Source organism: Indicator indicator, chromosome 1 (assembly GCF_027791375.1).
Source record: "Indicator indicator isolate 239-I01 chromosome 1, UM_Iind_1.1, whole genome shotgun sequence".
Classification (NCBI taxonomy): domain Eukaryota; kingdom Metazoa; phylum Chordata; class Aves; order Piciformes; family Indicatoridae; genus Indicator; species Indicator indicator.
This window is the reverse complement of record NC_072010.1, coordinates 116,165,156-116,191,039: the sequence shown is the minus strand read 5'-3', so window position 1 is coordinate 116,191,039 and position 25,884 is coordinate 116,165,156. Positions and strand designations below refer to the sequence as shown.

The 25,884-nt window shown below is 39.4% G+C and overlaps 1 protein-coding gene across 2 annotated transcripts in view; it reads left to right on the top strand.

The window, feature by feature from the left end:
- DSCAM (DS cell adhesion molecule) overlaps positions 1-25,884 on the top strand; it is a 420,943-nt gene that overhangs the window by 311,546 nt on the left and 83,513 nt on the right. For both annotated transcript variants that reach the window (XM_054400261.1, XM_054400269.1), the window contains exons 15-19: positions 1,967-2,037; positions 9,784-10,024; positions 11,205-11,351; positions 13,125-13,280; positions 23,873-24,006. In XM_054400261.1, coding sequence (XP_054256236.1) covers positions 1,967-2,037; positions 9,784-10,024; positions 11,205-11,351; positions 13,125-13,280; positions 23,873-24,006 — 749 coding nt within the window. The remainder of the gene's footprint in view (positions 1-1,966; positions 2,038-9,783; positions 10,025-11,204; positions 11,352-13,124; positions 13,281-23,872; positions 24,007-25,884) is intronic.

Below are 25,884 nucleotides of genomic sequence, written 5' to 3'. Positions count from 1 at the left end.
TGCTGTTGGCAAGGAGGCACAGACTGTGTATTGCATATTAGTGACCTGATTTTCCCAGCATTAGCTATTAGAAAGACAATGGTACAGGGTCTCTGTGGCCAAAGGATAGTCAAATGTGGCATGATTTCAAAGCTTATAGACCTCATCTTTCCCTCCATACAACTACAGTTTTCTTAGAATTATAGAATCAGTCAGGGTTGGAAGGAACCACAAGGATCATCTAGTTCCAACCCCCCTGCAATGAGCAGGGACACCTCACACTAGATCCGGCTGGCCAGAGCCTCATCCAGCCTGGCCTTAAACACCTTCAGAGATGGGGCCTCAACCACCTCCCTGGACAACCCATTCCAGGCTCTCACTGTGCTGGAAATAGACTGAAAGCACACAATTGCACTAATACTTGTCAGTAAAGCAAAAACATTATGGCTGTTGTTTAATGATGAAATCCATAGAGGAAAATGGGATATCTGGGTTTTCTTTATGTCTTTGTCACAAAGTCTAGGTGGCATTAAATATGTAAAATAAACTACTTCTTATTTAAAATTTCACCATGATATGCTGGGAACAGGTGAACTACTCAGGTCTGCAAAAAATTGAGGTCTTTCAAGAAAAAGTCAAGATTTTAAGGAGAACATTTTAAAGTCAATTTTTAGGATCAAATGCTTTGCTTGAATTCCACTACATTGCAATGTATCTAGAGATATGCCATTCATGTTTGTCAGCAGTGGTGCAGAATCAAGGACAGGATGAAGAAAATTGGTAGAGTTCCCTTTTTCTCTCTTCCTTCCGGTACATTATTGCAAGGGGAATGGAAATAAAGTTTCTTCAACCTTTGGAAATTTCACATACGAAGGACAATCAAGAATGGCACAGAATAGGGTATCTTTAATAGCTTAAATATATTATAAGTTCTCTTCTGGGTCTCTCTGCTTTCATCAGTTAAAGCTAAATGTTCTGGTTCTTTTCACCACAGCTGTCATTTACTAATGCTCCACCTCTAACAGCCTCATCTGACCCTCCTTATTGCTTTACTTCTTTTGTCATGCTATTAAACTTAATTTAATGTCTTTTACTGAAGACATATTCTGCATCCAGGGAGTCCTCTACAGCAGATCAAGATTACTCCATTCCTTTCTCCAGATCATTCTTTTACAATGATTTACCTCTCTGAGCAAGTACACCTCTCCATTCAGTCCCAGTCAATTCTGGATCCACTTTGTAGCTGCCTAGCTGACAAGTATGTTCCTTTAGACTCAGGGCTTTCCTTTTTTCATCTAACTTTATAACATCAAGCACACCCTTGCCATTTTATCAATAGTAAATGAAACTCCTCCTGACCCAGGCACAAGCTGCAGCAGGTATTTTCCACTGGCAATTATTTTTTGTCTAATTTCCAGGCTGGGACACTTAGACTGAGAACGGGGAGAGGGCAAAGTGTGCCAGTTTTTGTGTATAAAATATTTGACTGAATGCCCTCAGTCTCTAATAAACAAAGGGGATCCCACTGGTAAGTTTGTGACATGATGAAGGCCGGCTGTGGAGCTCCTGTCTCATCTGTTTTCAAATGGGTTCTGCTGCCTTTTTATCATCTACAGGGTTCTGACTGACTGATGAAAGTATGTCTTGCCTTTTTACAAAACAGAAACAGCATTGTGAGCGTGTCATTAGACAAGAAAAGTCATTATCATTCACTCTGTTCTGTTTTGGTTTTTTTCTTTTTCCAGTCAGATTGCTATGTTTTGGCATCTATTTTATTTCACTGCTGGCCAGAGATGATATCTGAATGAGGAAGATGCTAGGCTCTGTTTTTGTTTGATGAAGTGGTATCTTCAGTTTTCCATATGACTTTGACTCAGTCCAAATCTTTTTGATGCTGGTGTGTTAAGTTGGTGACATACTATATGAAGTACTGAAATCTTTGTGCTTTGAAGGCTAGATTTGGTACACCTCTCTTCTCTCTTTGCAGCTCCTGATGGTCCACCTCAGGATGTTCAACTGGAACCTATATCTTCACAAAGCATTAGGGTCACCTGGAAGGTAAATATACACAGCCAAGAATATACTTTGGCAGTATTTTGATGCATTCAAAGAGATTGTATTGATGGGAGTACTGTAACAGCTGTGGATCAGTTATTTTATTTGTGAGAAACCTTGCAGATACCTTTGGCAACAAATTTTATACTGGCCATTAATACTGGTGCATTATGCAAAGAAAGAACCTTCCATTGGAGACTAATAGCAGCAGCTGTTTGCCTACACTGGTGACAATAACATTATTTCCTTCCTTCTGTTTTCAGAGATAAGGCTATGTGTTTGGAAAAAGAGCACTCACAGAATTTCGCTGTGGTTTTGGGGGGGATTTCCCCAAAACATCAGAGACAATGGCAGATTTTTCTCATTGCAATGGGTTTTGGGGCAAAGCCTTAATGAAGGCATGTCTGCACAGAGAGCACTATAGTGAATATGAATCTGAGCAACTAATTTAAAAATATCACTAACTGGTATTATTTTTAAATCTGTCATGTTTTGTGATTCTATTATTTTTTTTCTAGATTTTGCTCAGTGTTTTGATAACCACAGAGTGTTTTAAATGCTTTCAATATTGTATCAAGTATGCTTAGGCCACATTTTAAACGATTTTGTGCTTTATACTACTTGTACGTTATAGTCGCCAGAATAGAGCTACCTAATTAGAGTAGGCTAATCTCAATATGAATGGCAGTTTCCAAAATGTACTGATAATTCCATATATATATATAACACTCTGAAGCATGTAGGATTAAGTGCTGGAGTAGGAGTGTGGCATAATAGTTGTTAATTTCTATAGCGATGTTAAATTAGTCCTGCAAACGTGGATGATGTGTATTTTGCTCTGATATGGATCATCCAGAAAGTCAGGACAGTAACAGTGATCTGCTGCTTATTAACCATGTCAATAATTGTTAATTTTCAATTTAATTATACAATAAATAACTAGCACGATTCTGTATTAGTTTTAAGTTGGTTCCTGAAAAGAGGGTGCATGATCTACAACTACCTGAGGGGAGGTTGTAGGCAGGTGGGGGTTGGTCTCTTCTCTCAGGCAACCAGTACCAGAACAAGAGGACACAGTCTCAAGTTGTGCCAGGGGAGGTATAGGCTGGATATTGGGAGAAAATTCTTCACAGAGAGGGTGATTGCCCATTGGAATGTGCTGCCCAGGGAGGTGGTGGAGTCGCCATCACTGGAGACGTTCAAGAGGAGACTGGATGGGGCACTTAGTGCCATGGTCTGGTTGATTGCTTAGGGCTGGGTGATTGGTTGGACTGGATGATCTTAGAGGTCTCTTCCAACCTGGTTGATTCTATGATTCTATGATCTCTGCACAATGAATGTGGACATATGACTACTGGGATGTCCAGCTATCACAGAGGGACCTATCAAGACTTTTCAAGCAGTTCAATGGTGTTCTAAAAATGATGCATTAAAAATTCTGTTTCAGTGAGACGTTTCAGCTGCAAAAGTAGTAGTCTTTATCAGACCTTTTATGCACCGGTCTCAAAAACAGTGCAGATTTTTGGATCTCATCCACATATTTAATTTATATCACTGTTGGTTTTCATCAAATGATTCCAAAAACTGAAAGGCATGTGATGACTAGCCACAGGTAGGGATTGAAGTGCAACATAACTATGCGCTTGTAAAAAGCATCCGTGAGTCGTGGATTTAAATGCAACACATAGTCAGTAGAGTGAAGGAAATAGCTGTTGAAACAATGCAGAGTGTGGAGTGATTCTCAGCAACTGAAATAAATGCTTATAGGTTGTTTGTTTTTAAAGCACTCAAGAAGTGTGACTGTCATCACATCTACTCAACTATAACCTCCCAGCTTCTGGGTATGAACTTGGTTTTATAGATATATGGGTAGGCAGATTGAAAGGCTCTGCTTGCTCTTTTAAAGTTCACTTTGGGGGATATTTTCAAAAGCAATGAGAGAAGAGAGGCAGCATTGTTTCACTGGCAGAGTTTAAGGCTGCCATTCGTGATTCTGAGGATTTGCCATTAAATTTTATAGATGCAGATGTGCTCAGACAGCTATGGGACAAACAAAACTCCCACACCTACATTTCAGTAACGCTACCCAAAATATGGTTCAATTTGTACTTACAGGACGCTTCAAGGGCAACTTAGTGTCCTGGTCTCTAGGTATTGTCTAGGGAGTAAAAGCCTATCAGCATACTAATAGAAGCAGATGGAGTTATGTCCTTAAGCTCGTGTTTAGAATTTGGTTTGTGAATACCTGTCAAGAATGATGAGTATCTAATACAATAAAATAATCACAGAAACGAGCTATGTATTGAACAAATACTCCATTGTCCTGGAAAGTCTCATGAGCTGAGTGTAGACATGGATTTTCACAGTTAGAATGAACTTAAGGTGTGAGCTACCTGTGACCTTGGAAGTGCCTGCTTGTACCTGTGCAGCATATGTCCAGATCAGGACAGGTGTGTCCATGCTTCCAGAACTGTACACCACCATGTGAACCTGGTGCATGGTGCAGGTGCTGGCTGGACATTTGGAGCTTGTTGTGGACTGCACTGCCAGACTGCACATCCAGTCTCCAATGCATATCCAATCTCCTGTGAACCTTCAAGATATTTTTCTTGTAGACCCTGTATCTGTTCAATCTTTTAATTTATTGACAAGCAGTACCTGATACGGTCTGGCTGCACAAAAGGCACTGTAGCTGTGTCCTCTAGCAAAGTGCTAGGAAGGGGCTGCTGGTTCCAGCCAGAGGTAGCCTATGACCCTGCCATACCACTAGACCCTGTAAGGTGTTGTTCTGCAAGCAACAAAAACACTGGAAGTTTGCCTGCAAAAGGATGAACAGCAGGAGACACCACTGACGCATTGCTGTCAAGCCCTCATGTACTCAGCTTGAAAACTCTTTGCCTTGATTTATAGCCATTGATTTGTCTGCTGGTGGGTTAGCTCATCTGATGGGTGTACAGTTTCTTTGTGGTGCTAAATGTAGCTGAAACCGAATCGATTTCCTTGACCTCAAATCTCCTTTGCAGACAAAGTTGAAGTCACTGAGCTGCCTTCCTGAAAGGCGAGTGCTTGCATAGTCCTATCTTTACCAAAATAATTATTTCCTGAATGAACAGCTAATTAAGAAGTCTCTTTAACTAAGTCCAAATTCAGGAGTGAGCCATTTACTTCCCTTGAATCATTGCAGTTCTCTCCTGGCCAAGTTAGTTTTAGTCCATTACTCAAAAACATAACCTAAGATGATCCCATAGACATACTATAGTTTGGTCCCATGATGAATTCTGCCTTTTGGACAGCTTCCTGTGATGCACTGCTGTGCAGAAGACATCCATTGCACTGTCCAATGCAAAGCACTTAAGAGTAAGAAACACCCCATGATATGAACCTAATATTATCATGCAGGCATAAAGAGAAGAAAATAAGCTCAATAATAACCTGGTCATTTCTAGAGGCATGTAGAGCTTTTACCATGAAAACCTATGATTACATTATACAAAGGTGACTGTATTGAGAATCATAGTTATGTGTAAAACCAGCAAATCCAGTTTAAATAGAGTGTCAATAACAGAAAAGGGATCAGAGAAGAGCACATCAACTATCTTTCATCTTCTATTAAGTTCTATTTCTGCAGCTTGCTACAGTCATTAATCTTCCTTTAAAGCTTCCCTTAGCCCACTTTTAGAAAATCCTAGTTAAGTGAAGTTTAATGGGTCAGTGATCTATTTAATCCCATTTCTGTGTGTCCACACAGAACATTTTGGTTTCAGATTGAATTTTAAACAACACTCAGCATTTTTTGATAGTTTAAAATGGTGCAGAGAGAATTGGAATTAAGCAGGAATTCTCATTTAGAAAAGAACATGAAAATATTCATTATTTTTTTTCTTGTAGCACTTTACAAAGTAATTAAGCCCTATAAATGTAGACATGGGAAATATTCCTTCTCTTCTTTATTCATATATATATGCATCCAGATGTAAAATTTCATACTTTACAAAAATGATTGGTGCTGTATTTTACAGATATCAGATTTTGTGAGATAAACAGGAAAACTATGAACCGAAACTTGGGTTTTAGTAATATTCTATGACTACTGACAAGGTTAACAATATTTTTCCCCATGAACACTTAATCATGGACAAAGGTGCTTCACTGAATTTTCTAACAAAAATGTATCTATGCACAAGAAGTTGTATATATCAAATATGATTTATTTGTGCAAAAAGTCAATCCAAAGTGAAGCATTGAGACAGAATTAACAATGAATATTTGAAGTTTTGTGAAGTAGAACAGTGACTGGGAGCTTGTTTTGCATTGTGTGTTTCAAAGTACAAAACAAAACAAAAAAACACAAACAAACAAAAGTAAATTGCTAACACTTTATTTAAATAAAAAATTCCCTTGGCCTAAAACAACTATAAAATCATTTAATGTAAAATTAGTCATTTTATTTCAATTTCAAGATGAGAACGTACATCACTGCAAAATTCCCAGCGAAGAGGCTATTCTGGCTGTAGTTCTGCTCTGAGAACATTTCAATGCATAGAAAATATATGACTCAGTTTTATCATTACCTTCCATCTGTTTTAGGGCATGATACATGTGTTCCAACGTATATGTGATATGATTCTGTAATCTGTTATGTACAAGGTGTGCATAATGGTGAAGAGAATGTTGTCCTGTCATGATTTAACTGGTGCCTCCACACTGATCCACATGCAGAAAAGAGACAGTGTAATATTGTTTGAAATAACATTGCAGTAACACTTGTTTGAGTTGTCTGCTGCTTTGGTTGAAGTCTTTGTCCTTTAGTCAGTTTGGAATGTATAGATTATGTTAGCTCAGTCTTTTTTGCCCCTTCTCATCAACACTGGCAATACCTATAAGAATGGATGACCTACACAAAATGCTATGGCTAGTAACAGAATTTGAAATCCTTCAGGTGATGAATCCATTATTTAATTATTTAAATGTCAGGAAGTTATTTCCTTCCTGGATGGAATGAAACAGCTTTATCTTATGAAGATACCTGAATCTCCAACAAACAAAAAAATCTGACCCGAGTTTCTACCCCACAGCCCAGCTTGAAAAAAACACCACCTGTTGCAGTTATTTATATATCATGAAGCCATGTTCAGTATAGGCAACACACTTGCAAATAAACTGTTTTGATAATAAAAGATCTACCTATTTCTAAAGAAGTTTGGGGGTTGTTGACAATAGTTAGCAATTATACTCTTATATTCCAAAACCAGAGGTTTAATCCCCACAGTGTGCCTTGCAAGGCTTTCAAGATTTGCATCTCCTAATTTGGTCATCTACAGTTGAACAGAGTCACAGAATCATATAATCATAGATTGATTTGGGTTGTAAGGGACCTCCAAAGGTGATCTAGTCTAACCCCCAAGCAGTGAGCAGGGACATCCTCCATTAGATCAGGTTGTCCAGAGCCCTGTTGAGCCTGACCTTGAATATCTCCAAGGAAGGGGCCTCAACTACCTCCCTGGCAATCTCCTCCAGTGTTTCACTACTCTCACAGTAAAGAACTTCCTCTTAATATCCAACCTATATCTGCTTTTCTCTAATTTAAAACCATTGCCCCTCGTCCTATCACTAAAGACCTTTGTAAACAGTCACTTTCCAGCCTTCTTGTAGAACCCCTTTGGGTACTGGAAGTCTGCTATTAGGTTTCCCCAAAGTTTTCACTACTCCAGGCTGAAAAACCCCAGCTCAGAGAGCTTGTTAGTACCAACGGAACTGAAGTAGTACAGTGGAAATTATATCCTTGAAGGTTTTTTTCTGCTCCTGAAAGAAGAAGAAAGCGAAAAAAAAATAGCATCTGGATAGATATTTCAATCAGTCAGATCCATCCATACACACATTTTAAACACAGAGAGGGTGCTGGCTTTTGCAAAGCAGTGATTTGTTGGTAGTAAATGAAAAACAAATCCCATGTGGGCTTTATTAGTTCCAGTGAGAGTTTAGTCCAGTGGACTATAAACCCACTGAAACAGACTGGTTCTGTGGCAGAAAAAAAAATCTTCTTGAGAATGTGTTCCTCCATAGATTTAATGGGTTATAGTAACAACAGAAATTGCTGCCCCTGATGGTTTAACTCATTGCCAGTAAACTGCGTCACAAAGACCTTTTTTATGGGTCAATGACACAGATGAGCTCAGGGGCATCTGGTAGGCATTTGAAAGAGGTTTGGAGGATTTTAAAGAGCTTTTTGTCTATGGATTATAAACTGTGCCTTCAAATTCTTATATTAATTGTACCTCAAACATGTAGAAAATCAGACAGGAATAGTATCGCAAATTGAAATTAATCCAATACTATTTAAATGAAATTTCAATAGAAATTCCTGTCAATAACAAACTTTCTCCCAGAGATGCCAGTCCTTGTTTTACTCCAGACTACATTTTATGTTGGACAGTGCAGAAATGATTTCCACTAGCCAGACACAGGGAATCTTGCAGTGTGATGGAGAAATACGGTATATAATTATGGCCATCCATTTTGTACTGCCCGTGTTCTTGAAAGCCAGATATTGTACACCTTGTTTTAGTAGCTATTCAGTATGCAAATCCCTGCTTCCCAATTCATTATTGCCTTCAGCCCTCATTATCTAATCATCTTTCCACACGACACATGGAATGAACAGAAGCATATTTCAAAGCACAGCGTAAAATTCTCCTAACGCATCTAGCTGAATAAACCTCTGTGACTGCCTTCAACAGATCAATAAATGCCTTACCAGAGATTGAGTGAGTGAACTGCAGGGGCTTCTGGCAAAAACACAATTAGTAGTGAACAGTAGGTCTGTAATGCAGATATATGCTTATCTACTCAGCTTTGATTGATTCACTTGATAAAAGAACAAAACATTATAAATTCAAATTATAACTCAAGAATATGTCCTTCTCAGAGTTTTCTGTGTATGAACCATTTAAGGGTCTTTTTTTTATCACAGGAATACACAAATTAGAACAAACTCCAGCTGAAAGGTATATATCGTGGTAAAACGTTACAGCTTCATGTGCAGGGAGTGTTTTTGAATTGTCACTTAGAAATCAACTTGCATTTGGTAGGAAAATAGAAGTTGACTTTGTGTATGTTTAAAAAATTACTAAAGGGAACAACTTGGCTTTGGAGACATTGACTTTGTGTCAGTGTGAGCTGGAATTCCCCCCACACCAACAATAACCAGGCTAGCTCAGTCTGGAAGCGAATGAAAGCTGTGTTTACAAGCAGATCTACAATCTATGATGAAATGCAATGGATATGTACAAATAGACACAATTCACAACATTTACAAATATATACAATCAACAGAAAAGCACAACCAAGCTCTCTTTGCTTCCCCTCAATGGGGACCTTTCCCAAGGGGCCTCTCTCCCAGGGGCTTTCTCCCCCAGACTCCCCTGGCAGAAAGCAGTTAGGTTAGCGAAGAGGCTAACCTAGCTCACCAAGGTCAGTGTGTTATCTTCAGCCAGAAGAGAAGAAGCAGCAGCAGCCAGACAGCCCAGCAAGTTGCCCTGACAGTGCCTACTTTGTTTTGAGTAGTGGTTTTTAAACATTTCTATCTATCCAATGGAAGTGTTTAGAACAATCATTATTTTGCTTTCTTACACCCAATAGTGACTTATTTACACTCTTTCGCTTTCTCTGCTTGAACTTTGCAAAGAAAAATTAAAGAGACAGTTTCAAACCATGACACACTTGATGTATAACCTTTCATTTTCTGTTTAGGCTCCAAAGAAGCACTTGCAAAATGGAATTATTCGTGGATACCAGATAGGTTATCGGGAGTACAGTGCAGGGGGGAATTTCCAGTTCAACATCATCACTATTGATACCACTGGGGACAGCGAAGTCTACACACTGAATAACTTGAAAAAATTCACCCAGTATGGCATGGTTGTCCAGGCTTGTAATCGAGCTGGAATAGGACCTTCTTCTCAGGAAATCATCACCACTACTCTTGAGGATGGTAGGTCATTTGCAAACAGCTATCATGGAACCTATTTTTGCATTGTTACACTTATTGCCTTCTTAGTGGTTATTATAGTGAGGATGAAAACCAGAAAACTAGAGTTTATAGTTGTTAAGACATGGTAGACAGCTGAATGAGGAGAGACTGGCCGATAAGCACGTGCAGTTTTCATTACAAGGGATGTAGAATCATCCAGATAAATAAATACAGCTCTGCTAATGTGATATATCCTACTGTGAGTGATTTTGACTGAGACCACAGCTTTCATTATTGCTCTGGTATTTAGAAATTTTGTGATCTCATAATAGCTTCATAGGGATCTCATCATAGTTTTGAAATGCTAAGAAGTAGAACTCTGAAAGCTGAAGTGATACTTTTTGCTGGCTTTGTTTTGTTTTCAAATCAATCCTCTGCGAACCTCAGAGCTCTTGTACTCCACAACCCCTATTCTTGTCAGCCTAAAGTGAGATGTATATTTTTTTTTCAAGGATCTCCAAATTAACAAGAGAAAAATAATTATTTCAGACAAAATTCAACGTCTAATAAGGACAATTTAGATTTTTTTTTTCAAACTACATAAAAAGTACTTTTGAAACAACGAGAGGGAGTCCTCTAGTGGAAAAAAGAGAACAATTCCATATCCTCCCCCCCAAAAAAAAAAAGAAAAAAGAGACCAAACATTATAAGGAACTATAAAAGCAAACAATAATCTTAAAGGACAGCATAGCTTATTTCTTCATGAAAGGCTGGCATTTTTCATTAATTCTAAATATCTCTAGGCCTAGACAGATCATTACAAGACCTTAGGAGGTCTTTTTTTTTTTTTCAGAATCCTGCATGCTGACTTTTCCTGGTAATTTTTTATTTTCTTTGGTTCTTACTCTTACCTTTAAAAAATGTATCTTGATTACTTACAGAATATTCTGCATATTTCAGCATTATGACACATTCCTCTTTCAAAAGAATCAGCAAAAAGTATTACTAAAAGACTATTCAACAAGAGATGAAGCTGTACATCAAAAATCATTACAGGGAATAAGAGTTTTGCATTATTAACAATCTATAAGTGCTAACTAAATAATAGGCAATGGGATAGCAGCGAAAATTGAAAGGGTAGCTGAAGGGTAAACATTGAGTTCTATTCACAGAGTTAAAAATGATCAATATCTTGTTCCAGTGCCCAGCTGCCCTCCAGGGAACGTGCAAGCCACTGCCACATCACCAGAAACTATCTCTATTTCTTGGTCAACGTTGGCAAAAGAAACCCTGAATGGGATTCTGCAAGGATTCAGGGTTATCTATTGGGCCAATCTCTTGGATGGAGGTGAGAGAAATCAAGCAATTGACAGGTTACAAGTCACAAGTCGCTTTTATATAATTTACTCTCTGCTGTGAAGGCATTGCACTTCCTTTTCTCTTTGCTTTAGAGGAAGCTTCATCTAATTGTAAAGGAGCCCATTTTCCATACAGCTTTAAAGGAGTTGCAGGCATTGCAAAACTGTGTGGAAGGGCCCTTGGGGAAGTCTTTCAACTATGGGTTTGCAACATTCCATAGACCTACCATAGATCCAAAATCACCTTAGCAAATACCATCTCAGTTCCAAAGTCCAGCAGGTTTCTTTTAAAAAGAATAATAAATTAAATGAACCTAGAACAAACCTGCCCAAACATGCATTTTATTTCATTTTAATTGGTTATCTGTTTGCTTAGCTAGTTATCAAGTTTGCCTACTCGAGGCATTATTGCTTATTTTTTGACAGGATGCATTTGGTCTTCATGGCTGCAGCATAGCTTGACTTATTTTTGGAAAGGGTTGTTTGTTTTCCTGCCAGCCTCTTCTGTTGTGCTTATGTTTTGTACTCTTAGCATAATTTCTAGGGAAATAAACTGAGCAGAGAATGACTGAAACAATCAAAGGAGAAATGAGACACCTTACTCATTTATCACACAATGATAATTCCACAGATGGTCCTTTCTTGTAAATGAAATGGTAGTAGGTTTGAGATGCACATGCCTTTATTCCTATTTGCCTTGCTGAGTTTTTACAGGTGTAGAGCAATGAGCTGTCTCCTTTATTTTGCTTTCACCCCTCGGTGTCATAGTTCACTCTAATATGCAACTGTCTTGCACATCCTGGCTTCTCCCTGTGTGGCAACAGAAACTCGGAGTGGAAATGTAACCCATTCTTATTGTTGCTAATGTTAGAGTCAAAAATATTTGGAAATAAAAACCTAATTCCTCTGCACGTGTAAAGCTAAAAAGTGCATGAGATGCATACATAAAAATGTAGACATGACAGACATAATTTTTTTTCTTTTCAATAATGCCTGTAGTTTTTTGATCAGATCCTATGTGAATGTTATCAGTGCACTTCTAAGCTCCTATGTGATGTCCTGCAACATGATGAAAAAGGTGATGTTCATGCAGTGCTTAAAACTGGATCTTCTTCATTTGCTCAGCTTTATTTTTCTACCCTAAATATGTTTAAAGCTTTTTTTTTTATTTTTTGCCATATGGGTTGCACTTCTTAGCTTGCTGGAAAAAAAAATCATATGAAGTGCATCATCTTGCTGAAAGTAAATCTGATTTTACTCTGTTTAAATCTGCTGTTAGCTGGTATTACTGCTATCAAATGCTGTGCCACAGCACTCACTACATATTTCAAAAATAAAGGGTACTTTTACTCGTGTTTTCCTTATGAGAAATGGTCCTTCTCAAACCCAGAAAAATCTTTATAAAGATAACTGACTTTCTCATTTTTGCTTTAGGGAACATATTGCAATAATCTCCTCTTGTTATCTATTCTTTATGAAAAATCTTATTACTTGTAGAATTTTTTAATTCTCTTCTATGCATTTGAAAAAAAATTGGCAAAAAAAAAGAAAAGTTTGAAAGTGAAAACTAGGTCTGCTTTGCATGGTAAAAAGTCAAGAGACAAAGGAATTTGTTTTCATTTATTATGTCATTTCTGTTTTATAATAATGAAGTGTTGCTGCTCTGGGGTACAGTCTTGAATCCCCAAGATTTCCCTAGTAGGTATCAATAGCTGGAAGAAGACTGAACTTGGCAATAACTCAATTTCCATTTTATTCTATAGAGCTAGGAGAGATAAAGAATGTCACTACTACACAGCCATCACTAGAACTGGATGGCCTGGAAAAATACACCAACTACAGCATTCAGGTGTTGGCTTTTACAAGAGCTGGAGATGGAGTCAGAAGTGAACAAATTTTCACTCGCACTAAAGAAGATGGTAAGTAGGAAAACATATTCCATTTCCACAACCACAATCTGTTTGTATCATAGAATGGTTTGGGTTGGAAGGGATCTTAAGGATCAGCCAGTTCCAACTCCCTCCACCATGGACAAGGACACTTTCCACTAGACCAGGTTGCTCAAAGCCTTGTCCAACCCGGCCTTGGACACCTCCAGGGAGGGGACATCCACAACCTTCCTGGGCAACCTGTTCCAGTGTCTCACCTTTCACAGCACTGCAAATATTGTACAGAAATATACAAAGTGAGATTTCCATCTGAAGGTCTCCAGTCAGAAGACTGTGGAGAGGAGTATGTGCCCACAGCTTAGAAAAAAATCTTACTGTTTCCAACACTCCAGTTCAGATGAGTCAGTTTGTCTATAACACTGAGGATCTGAATAGGTTGGGGGTTTTTGTTTTTGTTTTTGTTTTTGTTTTGTTATTATTGTTGGGTTTTTTTATCCAAATATTTCAGGATTTTATTTGAGAATTTTGAGAAGATATAAGTTAATTCTTTCAAAGTGATTGAAAATGGGGAAAGGAGGAGAGACTATCCTAGGATGGTCTTATATTTCTAAATAAAACCCCATATATATATATATATATATATATATATATATAAACATTTCCTCTGATCAACTCTACCCTCAAAAGCAAAATGAAGAACAAAATCTCTTGCCTTTGTTCATAAACCAAAGTTTATAGTCAGTGGAAAATTTAAGTCCTAATACTGAAAGTTTAAGAAACTTTCAATCACATATAAACACACACACATGAGATTTTATAATCACTTTCTTGTAACCTTAACTGTGGAAATCACTTTAGGTTGCCTCAGCAGGATCATTGCCTCAGCCTCATACCAATCTATTTCTCAAAGACTAGAATTTCAAATTCAGGGGGAGTTTTTCTCTCTAATCTGTTTAATGCCTTGAAAACCCTATGAGATGTACAAATACATCTTTATCTCCCTAAATACCTCTGAAAAACGAGATTTTTTTTTTTGCCAGAAATAAGAGTGTACAATCCTGGAAGTGAAGTTAGTTGAATAATGTTTGATTGGTAAATTCTCTTGTGAGTTATGCAATGTTTTTTTTCAGGGAAATTAGTCAACTGATTTTTTTTTTTTTTAATTAGTAATCCAGTTTACTGGTCTTTCACGAATATGTGAATGTATTTGTCATCTTTTTATTTGTAATGAAAGTAAGTTCATTAGATTAACTGACTTGATGAATGTTTGGTCATTTTTTTGCCAATAATAAAAAAAAAAAAACCACAACAAAACCCCAACCAAAACCAAAACCAAACAAAACCCAACAGCAAACAAAAAAACAACAAAACAAAAAAAACCCTTGATAAAAGTATTTTTTCCCCCAATAAAATAGTAAGAGATTCATCCTAAAATTTACATACATTGTAAAGTCCTCTGGCCCAAACTGTAGCTGTATTCAGGGGATGTAGCAAAAAAAAACTTTTGACTTCTAAAATTTTCTTTTTCGTTATCAAATGAGTTAGTTGTTCCTTGTTCTATTTTCATGTGCTTGTACTTTCCATTACTTTGATCAAAATTGGATTAACAGCAAAATCATAGAATCACAGAATCATAGAATGGTCTGGGCTGGAAGGGACCTCCAAAAGCCATCTGGTCCAACCCCCTCTGCAGTAAGCAGGGGCATCCCCAACTAGATCAGGTTGCCCAGAGCTGTGTCAAGCCTGTCATGTATCTGAAAAATGTAAAGAAATGTAAGCATATAACAATGTTGGTTAATGTAGGTCTACTTCCTGATCTTGTTAGATGTAGGTGTCACTGAGATCCTGCATCATCTTTCAATAATGGCTCTATTTAAAGCTGTCTCAAGGTACTGCATCAAATCTGAAACTGTCAAGGACTATCTGCTCAGTTGTGGACTTCTGTGTCTTAAACTCTGAATGTTAGGTCATTCTGATTTCCACTCTATGTTCTTTAACAACTACTTTAGAGCACCTAAGTCCTGAGCTGCTAAGTCCTGAGCTGCTAAGTCCTGATGCTTTTCAGACACTCAGTGCTTGGAAGTTGATGGGTTTCTATCAAAGGAAAACCCGAAAAACAAGAGAACTGTAAGATCACCTACTGCATTTTCAAGTGAGCAGATCCCAGCATGGCAACATTTCCCTAAAGACTCTCTGAACACAGAATTTCTCATCCCAAAGCATTGAGACTGGGACTTCAACCACCAGCAGACAGGGAAATTGTTCCACAGTGCTCCAGGAGATTAGTGACAGGGTGGTTTTGGGGAATACAGTTCATGCCAGAGGATCTCTGAGGACAGAAAGAGCGTGCTTTCTTGTTGCCTTTGAGCAACACTTCAGCCTGCTACCTTATGTGTCAAATTGGCCAGCCAGTTCAGTGTTGGGGGACAATAAGTAGCATTCTTCCAGAAATCCCTGAAAAGTCAGCTTGTAGAGACAACATCTGGCTCCTGGATCAGCACTTTACAGCACATATGCTAGAGAAGCTAATTAGGAATGCCATGCACTGGTTTAACTCTGTTGAGTTAAAAACTTGACGAGAGCTGCAATCTGATAGAACCTGCCTGGGTGCACTTAACATCTTGTCTCTTTGAGAGGTTCCTTCAGCTTTTGGAATTGGTCAGATGGCAGAAGTGCTGTCAGCAGTACCTCTGCCTCTCATTGGGGACAACAAAGTGTGATGCACTGCTCCTGAAATGTTACTGACACCTAACAAAGACCATTCTTCTGTTCTAAAGAGGATCAGGTACACCTCAGCCATCACTGACTTTTACTAACTTTTTCTCCAGAAACTGCAGTGTTGAGGACTCTGTAACCTCCCTAAGTATCCTCTAAGGATTCAGAATAAAGCAATCTCTCTTGTTGCATAGTGGGTAGAGTTCTTCCCTCCTCCCTTCTCGCCAGGGAGTGCAATGGATAACCTGTTGCTTTATGACACTATTTCCTGTCTGAAGAGTTACTGTGCCCAGTGCCCCCTTCCTCAACACTTGTCCATCTCCACTGACCCAACTTGCAACAATTCTGAAACATCAGAAACCCCAAATATTTTTTTCCCCTTAACTCACCTCTTTCTAGTTTCTTCCCCCTGATTCTTAGTGATTCTTTTTCTCTCTCCCTTTGAGATCAGAGAGGCCCTGAGATGTGGGGAGTACATAAACACAGACTATGTTTGGCTGTTGGGCAAAGGCTTGTCTCTCATCTTTAATTCTCATGGCAATTCAGCAATAATTCACCCAAGGCAGACAACTAAGTTTTTCAGGTGTTTTCTCATGCCTACCACTCATTAAATCTTTTGTCCAGAAAACTAAACTGAAAGGTGTTCCTGAAAATACAATGATTTCCTGTTTTGCTTCAGCTCCACAACTTTTTATTAAGGGCAGTAAAAGTTTAGAGTGAAATATATAAAGGCCTGCAGTAAAAGATAGGCCAAAACTGAAGTCCTGAGTCTCAACAGCTTTAAGTCTGTGGAAGTTAAGTAGGAAAAGCTCCTTTACATTGCCAAACTATATGCATCGAACACATGCCTCGTCCCTCAGGAGAGCAGACATTTCTTCTGTAATTTTCTAAGGGAAAGTCTCCTGTAGACAATTATTCAGGAGGACTAATTCCAGTGCCTGTAAAAAAACATGCCCTAAAGTCAGTTTGAATACTCTCTTGGCATGTGAAATAAAAATAATTGCAATCTTAAGAGAGCTTAGATTTGAAAACCTTTTATCTCTGCTCCCAAACCTTCTCTGCCTAAAATAATGACATGAGATATTCCACCCTCCTCTAATAAAATCTGTAAATCTGAGATATTTTTAAGTGACTGCCAAGCCTTTCACATCATTATGACTATTGGCCATATTGTGCCATAAATATTTTCTTTTTTACATTACTTTTACATGAGGGAAAACTTTTCTTTGTAGCATCAATGGCACAACATGTCTCACTCTTGCTGTGGAAATCAGATCATAGCCTCCTGTGACTTCCCTGTTGGTGTTCAGCAGGACACATCAGCCCAAAATTTCTTTGGCAGCCTTGAAATCTCCAGTATGACACAATAAGAGTAACTCAGAGAATGAAGTACTGAGGCTAGATGAAATGAGCTGATGCTTCAATTTCTTGCGATGTTTGTTACTGATTTTAGACACCAGGGGTCAGACGATGCTGCTGATCAGCTTAAGAAATGAAAACAGCTCTAGCACATAATATGAAATGAGCTTTCCTTTTCAGTGTGATCATATTTATGTGGTTTATCTACCTTTTATACCCCATTAACCTTCAGAAAAAGAAACTGCTTTTCTTGAAATTCCTCTTGGCTGAAAAAACATCAAGTAGAAAAGTCCAGTTTTAAAGAATTCCTTGTGATTTTGCCCCCTACCCTTTCCTCTTTACAATTTCTAATAAGCTGTTTATCCCCTTCACCTGATAATCTATTAAATCATTACAAATTAAAGAAGTTTTAAAAATTCTCTTCCTTGCTGCATTCAAAGCACAGTTTCAAAAGCTACTCCATCTTGTAGCAGTGGGAGAGTGGAATGGGGGTTAGGGAGTGTGACAAATTTCCTCTCTGTTTCTGTGCTGCACATGCCAGTGTGAGAAAACTGTAGCATGAGACAGCAAATTTGCTCCCCATACAAGCCCAGTGCTCAACACAGCACCTCAGACCAGTGCAGCAGTGCTGTTCTTCCATCTCCTTCTTGGCATTCAGAGCATGTGGAAAGATGCTGAAAAGGAGCAGCAGGGACTGTAGAGACAGAGAAACACTAACCCCCTTTTGACAGCCTCATTGTAAAACTCTGCCTGAATCCAGAAGGATTTTTCTTCTCTCCTTTCTCACTCTGGACACCAGGTTCCCTGGCAATTGACACAAGAGGGATGGATATACAGATATCATATGATGAAGCTTTCTATTTCTTCTAAAATGAATAAACATAAATCTGTTCAAGTGCACAGTCACTACTGTTTGGAACCAGGCTCTGCTTCAGCTCAATCAGCTGATGAGGACAGGTGTTCAGTTCATCACCTGGGCCCTGTGGTGGAAAATTGCCCTTAATGACTCCTTAATGCATTCTTTCCCCCCTATTATCACCTATCTCCAGTTTTATCTTTTTGACTAACAACAACAACAAAAAAAAAAGGTACAGAATAATAAATCTTACCCTTGTGAAACTGGCATGATTTGATAGAAATGGTGTAATTACTCTGAGGCCAGTTCAGAGTGACTGAGAGCTGGACAGCACGGGCAAATGTGTTTTGGCATGCAGAGGTCTGAATTGTAGGTAGGATATCTACATGAGCAAAGGCACTACTGAGCAGTCAGGAGTTTTTCTGGTTTTTTGTTTTTGTTTTTGTTTTAACTGTAACTATCAATAGAATAGTCCTGTGTGGTGCAGAATTAAAAACCCATTATAGAGCAGGGTTCAGTTTTCTGATATATTGGTGATATCACACCTAGATGTACCATCCTCTTTGAATTTTACCTCCCTTGCTGTTCAGTACTGTGAAGAAAAATGGTGATAATCTCTCTGCTTATGGAAAGGGGAATGAGAAAGTTCCTGGAGCTCCTCCCCATTATCTGGCAGATCTAAATGCTGTTTCCCAGACTACTCCTATCTGTATAATTGCTTTCTCTGTGTTAGAATTTCACTTGCACTGTCAAGAATACAAAGTGTTCTCCTCCACATGAAAGCAGCGTGCTATTTCCATGTTTTTCAAAGCCTTGCTGTCTGGGGAATGAGGCCATCTTTGATCTTAAAACTGCCAGATATGCTCCCTGGCAAGTTGCAAACTTGTCTAGAAGCAGTCTTTGGCTTCTCTGTGCTCAGCGCTAGTTGTCCTCTATCTTTTTACCATTATCTTACTCCAGGTGACCATGAAGAAAAGAAATTATGCTATAGTGCACATTTAGCTTGTCTTTGCTGGAATCTGTGGGAATCAATGTGCTAAATAAGGATTCATGGAGAATTCAATAAGAAAGCCCAGATGTCCTGAAATTGCTCTCTCATAATGACAGAAGCTAGTAAGGCCGTGGGATGCAATGCCAATCAGAAAAAATACCATTAAGTTACCATTGCAAGGCTAGGGTGTTTCCTCTCCCAAATAAGGTAGACAACACATTCCCCAATCACAACTTCTTCAGATTCTCAAGAAACCCATGTTTAGTAACAAATGTTTCAGTTAATGCTGAGCTAACTCATATTAGTCTTGCTAAGGTCCAGGGGATGACTTTGAGCAATGAGTTTACCCTCTGGACAGAGGATGTGGTTGGTCTGTCAGGCATCAGATGACAGCCTGCAGAATTCTTGCTAAGGAAATCTAAACACTTCCTCACACGTGGTTATTTCCACATGCACAGCTCAGCAAACAAAGACGATGTAACAAAAAGATGTAATAAATGAACTCTCAGAATGATTTTGTCACCACCCTAAAAACTTTTGCCTGATCCCAATCCCTCTGCAACAAGCTGGAGGGGTCCTTGGATTAGAAATTTGACTTTACTTCTAGCCCCTCTTTCTGTTGGTCTGTATTTCAGACAGTAATGCAACATAAATAATGTGTTTCACATCTGCCCATTGGCTGGAAAGTGTTAGATGAATTCTGAGTTAATGCCTCAACAGCAGACAGCCATGACCAATTACCATCAGAACCTGTCCCTATAGATCACACCCTAATTTAACAATAAATTACTTTAACCTCATACATCTATTTGTAGTGATTTCCAGAAACATTACTAACCGTAAAGGAATCCTCCTGTGGGTTGAGTAATTACCCTGGAGAGCTAGCTTCTACTCTTCAGCAGCAGGAGCAAATGGCATTTCTAATGAGCTGGGTATAAATATCAAGTTGAATGCTGTCAAGCATCAATATTTACTCTGCATTGGATAGAACTGCTAACTGGATTAGCTCCTTTGCAGCAAGGGGCTGGCTTTGCATGCAATTATAATCCTGACATTCTCACTTGATGCCTTGTGAGCTTTCTCAACACACTATAAATAGAAATTGCACATTCAGAAATGTTGCACTGAGTAGTGCATATCTGTCATTTTTCTCACATCTTCCAGATGTACCTGTACAGATATAAAATTGAAGTTCTCCATACATGCTTTTTGGAACCTGAAATAGTTAGTCACAAAGCTAAGCAAATTTAGACCCCAGGTAGTCTGGCTTCTCTTCATAGGCAAAGTTTTGAACAACCCTAACATCTACTTATTTAAACGAGGTAGAACATAAATTAAGGATTTGTCTCCTAGTATTTAATGATTATCTCCTCCAAGCCCAGAAGTGATGTGTCCCAACAAAGAGGAAGGCAGGCAAAAAATGCCAGGTGGCTGGCACAGATGAAAAAGGCACTCCTGGACGCTTTTCAACACAAGAAGGAGACCTACAGAGGAGGGAAGGTACAGAAAAGTTATCCAAGTATCCAGAGACCAAGTCAGGAAAGCAAAAACCCAGACAGACCTAGATCTGGTCAGGGACATCAAGGGCAATAATAAAAGCTTCTATAGGTATGTCAACGTTAAAAGACAGACTGGGGAAAAGGTGGGCCATCTCTGGAAGGAAACAGTGAACATGGTCACCCAGGGTAAGGAGAAGGCTGAGGTACTCAAAGACCTTTTGCCACAGCAAGGGCTCTATCTGCACTGCCCAAGAACTGCAAAAAAGAAAACCCACTCACTGTAAGCTAAAATGAAGTTTGAAATATGAAGAATCTGAAGGTGCACAAGCCCATGGGATCTGGTGGGATCCATCCACTTATCCTGAGGGAACTGGAAGATGAAGTCGCCAAGCCGCTTTCCATCATATTTGAAAAGTCATGTCAATCTGGTGGAGTTCCAACTGACTAGAAAAGGAGTAATATAACCCCCGTTTTCAAAAAGTGAAAAAAGTAAGACCTGGGGAACTACAGACCAGTTAGTCTCACCTCTGTGCCCTGCAAGATCCTGGAGCAGATTATCCTGGAAACTCTGCTGAGGCACATGAAAATTGAGGAGGTGATTGGTGGCAGCCAACATAGCACCACCAAGAGCAAATCATGCCTGACAAACTTGGTGGCCTTCTATGATGAGGTAACAGCACTGATGGACAAGGGAAAAGGAACTGATGTCATCTGCCTGGACTTGTGTAAAGGGTTTGACACTGTACCCCATGCCATCCTGGTCTCTTAATTAGAACAACATGGGCTTGTTTGGTGGACCACTGGGTGAATAAGGAATTGTCTTGATCACAGTCAAAGAATGGTGGTCAGTGGCTTGACCTCTAAGTGGAGATAAGTGGTGAGTGGTGTTCCTCAGGGGCCAGCACTGGGACTGACACTTTAACATTTTTGTCAATGACATGGACAGCAGGATCGAGTGCAGCCTCAGCAGCTTTGCCAACACCAAGCTGTCTGATGCAGTTGACATGTTGGAGAGAAGGGGTGCCATCCAGAGGGATCTTGACAGGCTAATGTCAACCTCATGAAATTCAACAAAGCTAAGGGCAAGGGCCTGCACCTGAGTAGGGATAATCCCAAGCACAAATATAGGCTGGGTGGAGAATGGCTTGAAAGTAGTGCTCAGGAGAGAGACTTGGGGGCATTGATTGACAAGAAGCTCAACATGAGCTGACAATGCACACCTGCACCCTAGAAAGCCAAACATATCCTAGGTTGCATCAAAAGAGGCATGGCCAGCAGGTCAAGGGAGGTGATTTTTTTCCTCTATTCTCATGAGACCTTGTCTGGAGTGCTGGGTCCAGCTCTGGAGTTCCCAACACAAGGACATGGAACTGTTAGAGTGGGTGTACAGGAGGGCCATGAAGGTGTTCAAAGGGCTGGAGCACCTCTCCTATGAAGACAAGTGGAGAGAGTGAGGCTGTTCAGCCTGGAGAAGAGAAGGCTCCAGGGAGGCCTTTATAGCAGCCCTCTGGTATTTGAAGGGAGCATACAGGGTAGTTGAAGTGGGACACTTTGTAATAGCAGGTAGTGATAGGACCACAGGTATTGGTTTCAGAGTAGAAGAAGTTAGATTTGTATTAGACATTAGAAGAAATTCTTCACCATAAGGATCATGAGGCACTGGAACAGGTTGCCCAGAGAAGCTGTGGAGGTTCTAACCTTGGGAGTGTTCAAAGATAGGCTGAATGGGGTCTGGAGCAACCTGTCCAGTAGGAGTTGTCCTTGTCAGTGTCAGGGGCTTGAAGCTAGATAATCTTTAAGGTCACTTCCAACCCAAACCATTCTATGATCTGCAAAGATCAGCTTGCTGGACAAGAGGTTTTCCATTTGTATGGCACAATAACTGTTTTCTGTGAAAGTAAAGAAAACCGATCAAGCATTGTAATGGCAATTTTACTGGAAATTCTAATATTTTGGTTGTTTTGTTTGGAGTTAGACAAAAATATTTGATTCCTCATGAACCAAAACTACTTAAAGACCAGAACCCATCAAATAATTTCATTTTTCCTTTAATACCGTGTGTTGTAATTTCCAATGAATATTCCAACATGAATACTCACCATGTGCAGAATTGAAAAACATGTGGAATTACATTCATAACTTAAAAAAACCATTGGGTTGTTTTGTTTTGTTTTGTTTATTTTGAAGAAAAATGTTGGAGTATTTTTTCTGGAAATTCTAAAACATTTTATCCTGATGCTAAATGCAGTTATTTTGTTTAAGTATAAGCTGCACCTGTAATGTGATATTCTATCATACAGGATTTTTTTTTCACATTAGTATTTATATTTTCAAACTTGGAGAATATTGTACAGTGTATTGTGTGTTTAAAAAATAACGTATGTTAATGAAATTAAAGTCTTGATCAAAATAAAAGCATGCAAAGAAATACAATGAGGAATATGTACTTATATTTTAGCATTTCCTGGGTGTTGCTTTTTTTGGTTTTAGAAACGAGGATTTGGGGTTTTTTCTTCCTCTTTATCTGTGACAGTTTTTAACAGCTTATATAGATAGCTGTTGTAATTAGATTAATAGATATGGAGTCACATGTTGTAGTGCCAGACAGTGCTGAGCTGTTGGAGGACCAGGCTGGGCATAAGGATGATATGTGGCCATGTGTCTGCTCACATGTTATGCCACTAGCTGCGTATGGACCAATCAGGCAGTGGGACTTTTCTCATGGTTTTGCATGGGACTACAGCTCATTCACCCTCCATCTCATTAAATTCACAGTTCTGCTGTCTGTGTCCATTAAAATGTTCATACATGTGTTAATTACACAATGAATAATAATCTGACATGAGTTATGTGCTCAAAATGGACAGTTTATAATGACATGTTCTTTGGCAGTTTCACTGGCCACAGCCCATATATGTTCATGCAGCTGGGATCTAGGTGATACATCACAAAAGTTTAACAGTGGCAGCTTCTGCTTTGGAGCCCTCTGAAGCAGAGCCTCTCCCCGCTACAGGCTGGGGGCACAGCCTCACAGACCTTCTTGGCATGAACAGAGACTTCCTCCTGACACTGGGCATCCCTCTTGGTCACAGGGACAAGTTTACCAAAGTGGCACACTACCCTTTTCATTTTTCATTCCTCCTTTCTGCTAGGATGACTGAGTGCCTGCCTTGGTCTGCAATAACACAGCTTGATTTTCCAGTTCCAGGTCCTCCTGCTGGTGTGAAAGCAGCTGCAGCTTCCGCCTCCACCGTCTTTGTGTCCTGGCTCCCTCCCCTCAAGCTGAACGGCATCATTCGGAAATACACAGTCTTCTGTTCACACCCCTACCCCACAGTAAGTCCCACAGCGTGACCACAGCCAGCCAGCACTGACTTGAGGGGCTGAAACAGTGTGTTTGAAGATACTCAGTGCTTGATGTTCTCCTTACCCTTCGTTTCCTGCCATTTGTTCACCCTAAGCAAGGGTGATGGGAGACCCTGGGACTATGGGGGTGATTGAGCATAGGTTTTGGGTTTCCCCAATTATCAAACTCCTGCACTGTTTATCACAGATTGCTCAGCACTGAGTTATAAATAATCTCAAAACTCACAATTGAAACAGAATGTCTTTTGAGGTTTGTTTTTCTCAGAAAGTAGTTACCTTTTAAAGGACCAGCTGCAAAAGCCCTGTCGTAGCTGGAATCAGGTATTTATGTACCCATACTTAGATGGGTTTTCATCAAAGTTCCTGCCCTTTTCTTTGGCTTGAGTAGTCATGTGTGAACAAACATAATAATTTATGAATAAACACATTTGCTTCTGAATAAGCCTATCTATGCCTGGAGTGTTAGCCCATTCCAGGTCTACATGCTATTACTTGTGAGAAAATGGAATCGAGTATCAGGTATCTCTCTCCCTCCCTGTGTCTCAAAGAAATACAGCTACCTTTAAACACGAGGGCAAATTGCTCTTTATAAGTATCCATGCATATTGATTTTAGAGCACACTGAAAAAAAAAGTTCTTAGTTTCTATCCAAGGTTTTAATTTAGTTTTGAGCAGGACTTCCATCAAAGGTAGCACTGCAAGCTGCAAAATGCAGTATTAGCTTAATAGACAAGGAAAAATTTGCTCCAGGAGTAGAAGAAGTTTGACAGGGAATTTTTCAAAGTGCTGCAGGCTTGTTTTAAGGATGGCTGACAGAGAGAGAAGTGAGAGTATGTCTGCATGGGACTCTGAAGGCAAGACACAGCCTCTCCCAGCTTACACTTTCAGCAAGTGAATTAATTCTGCAGGGAAGATGGGACATAACACCCACATCCCTTGATGGCTATGCTTAAACTGATGCATCCTGCTATAAACAGGACTTACAAGTCACTTCCAAAACTAAGGGTTGGAGATATCTTTGCTTCATTTCTGTTTTGGGACTACTGACTCCTGACTATTAATTTAATAGCATTCTGTGTAAATGTAAACTAGCCAGAGATTTTTTTCTGTCGTGGTTTGTACATTTCTACGGCATTTCTACAGTGGGTTAAAAAGGTCAGAGTTGACAGAACTGGACCTTGCTGCTGGAGCTCAGATCTGAGTGGGGACTAAGCACTTCTAGAGGCTTGAAGAGAACACCAGGTGGTGCTGCTGGCTCTTGCTAGTTACTCTACACAAAGCTGCAGTATTTCTTCCTGAGGCTTTGGTAGCAACAGTTTTCAGAGCGTTTGCATCACCAGGAAAATAAACATCCTCAGCTATTTTTTTTTCTCTGATATGTGGTTCTCTCATATGCAACACTATTTTTTAACGATTGCATATTGTCTGGGTGCCTTTTAGAGTACCTTGGTGACAGACAAAGACAAGAATGGTTGCTTTAGTTTCTGGTCTTGCCCTGTACTGAATTTTACTGCTATATTTTTGTGGTGTTCATTATGGCATGATGTTAGGGTATTACTACCTTAGCCCAAGGTAGAGGTACTGGGAGGTGTTTGGGTTACACATTACATGTACACATTCATTTTTAATATGTACATGTGCAGCTATCCTGTTGTTACCTGTGTGCATGAAGGGGTATATGTATGTGTACATATAAATATATCTGAGCATATATATAGAGGTGTATATATATGTACAATATGTATCTATGAGGACAGTTCTTGCACTACTTCTCATTAGTGTTTGCAGATCAACATGAGGTGGGGGGTGAGGGGGTTGCTGACACCTGTCAGGCTGTGTAGCCATCCA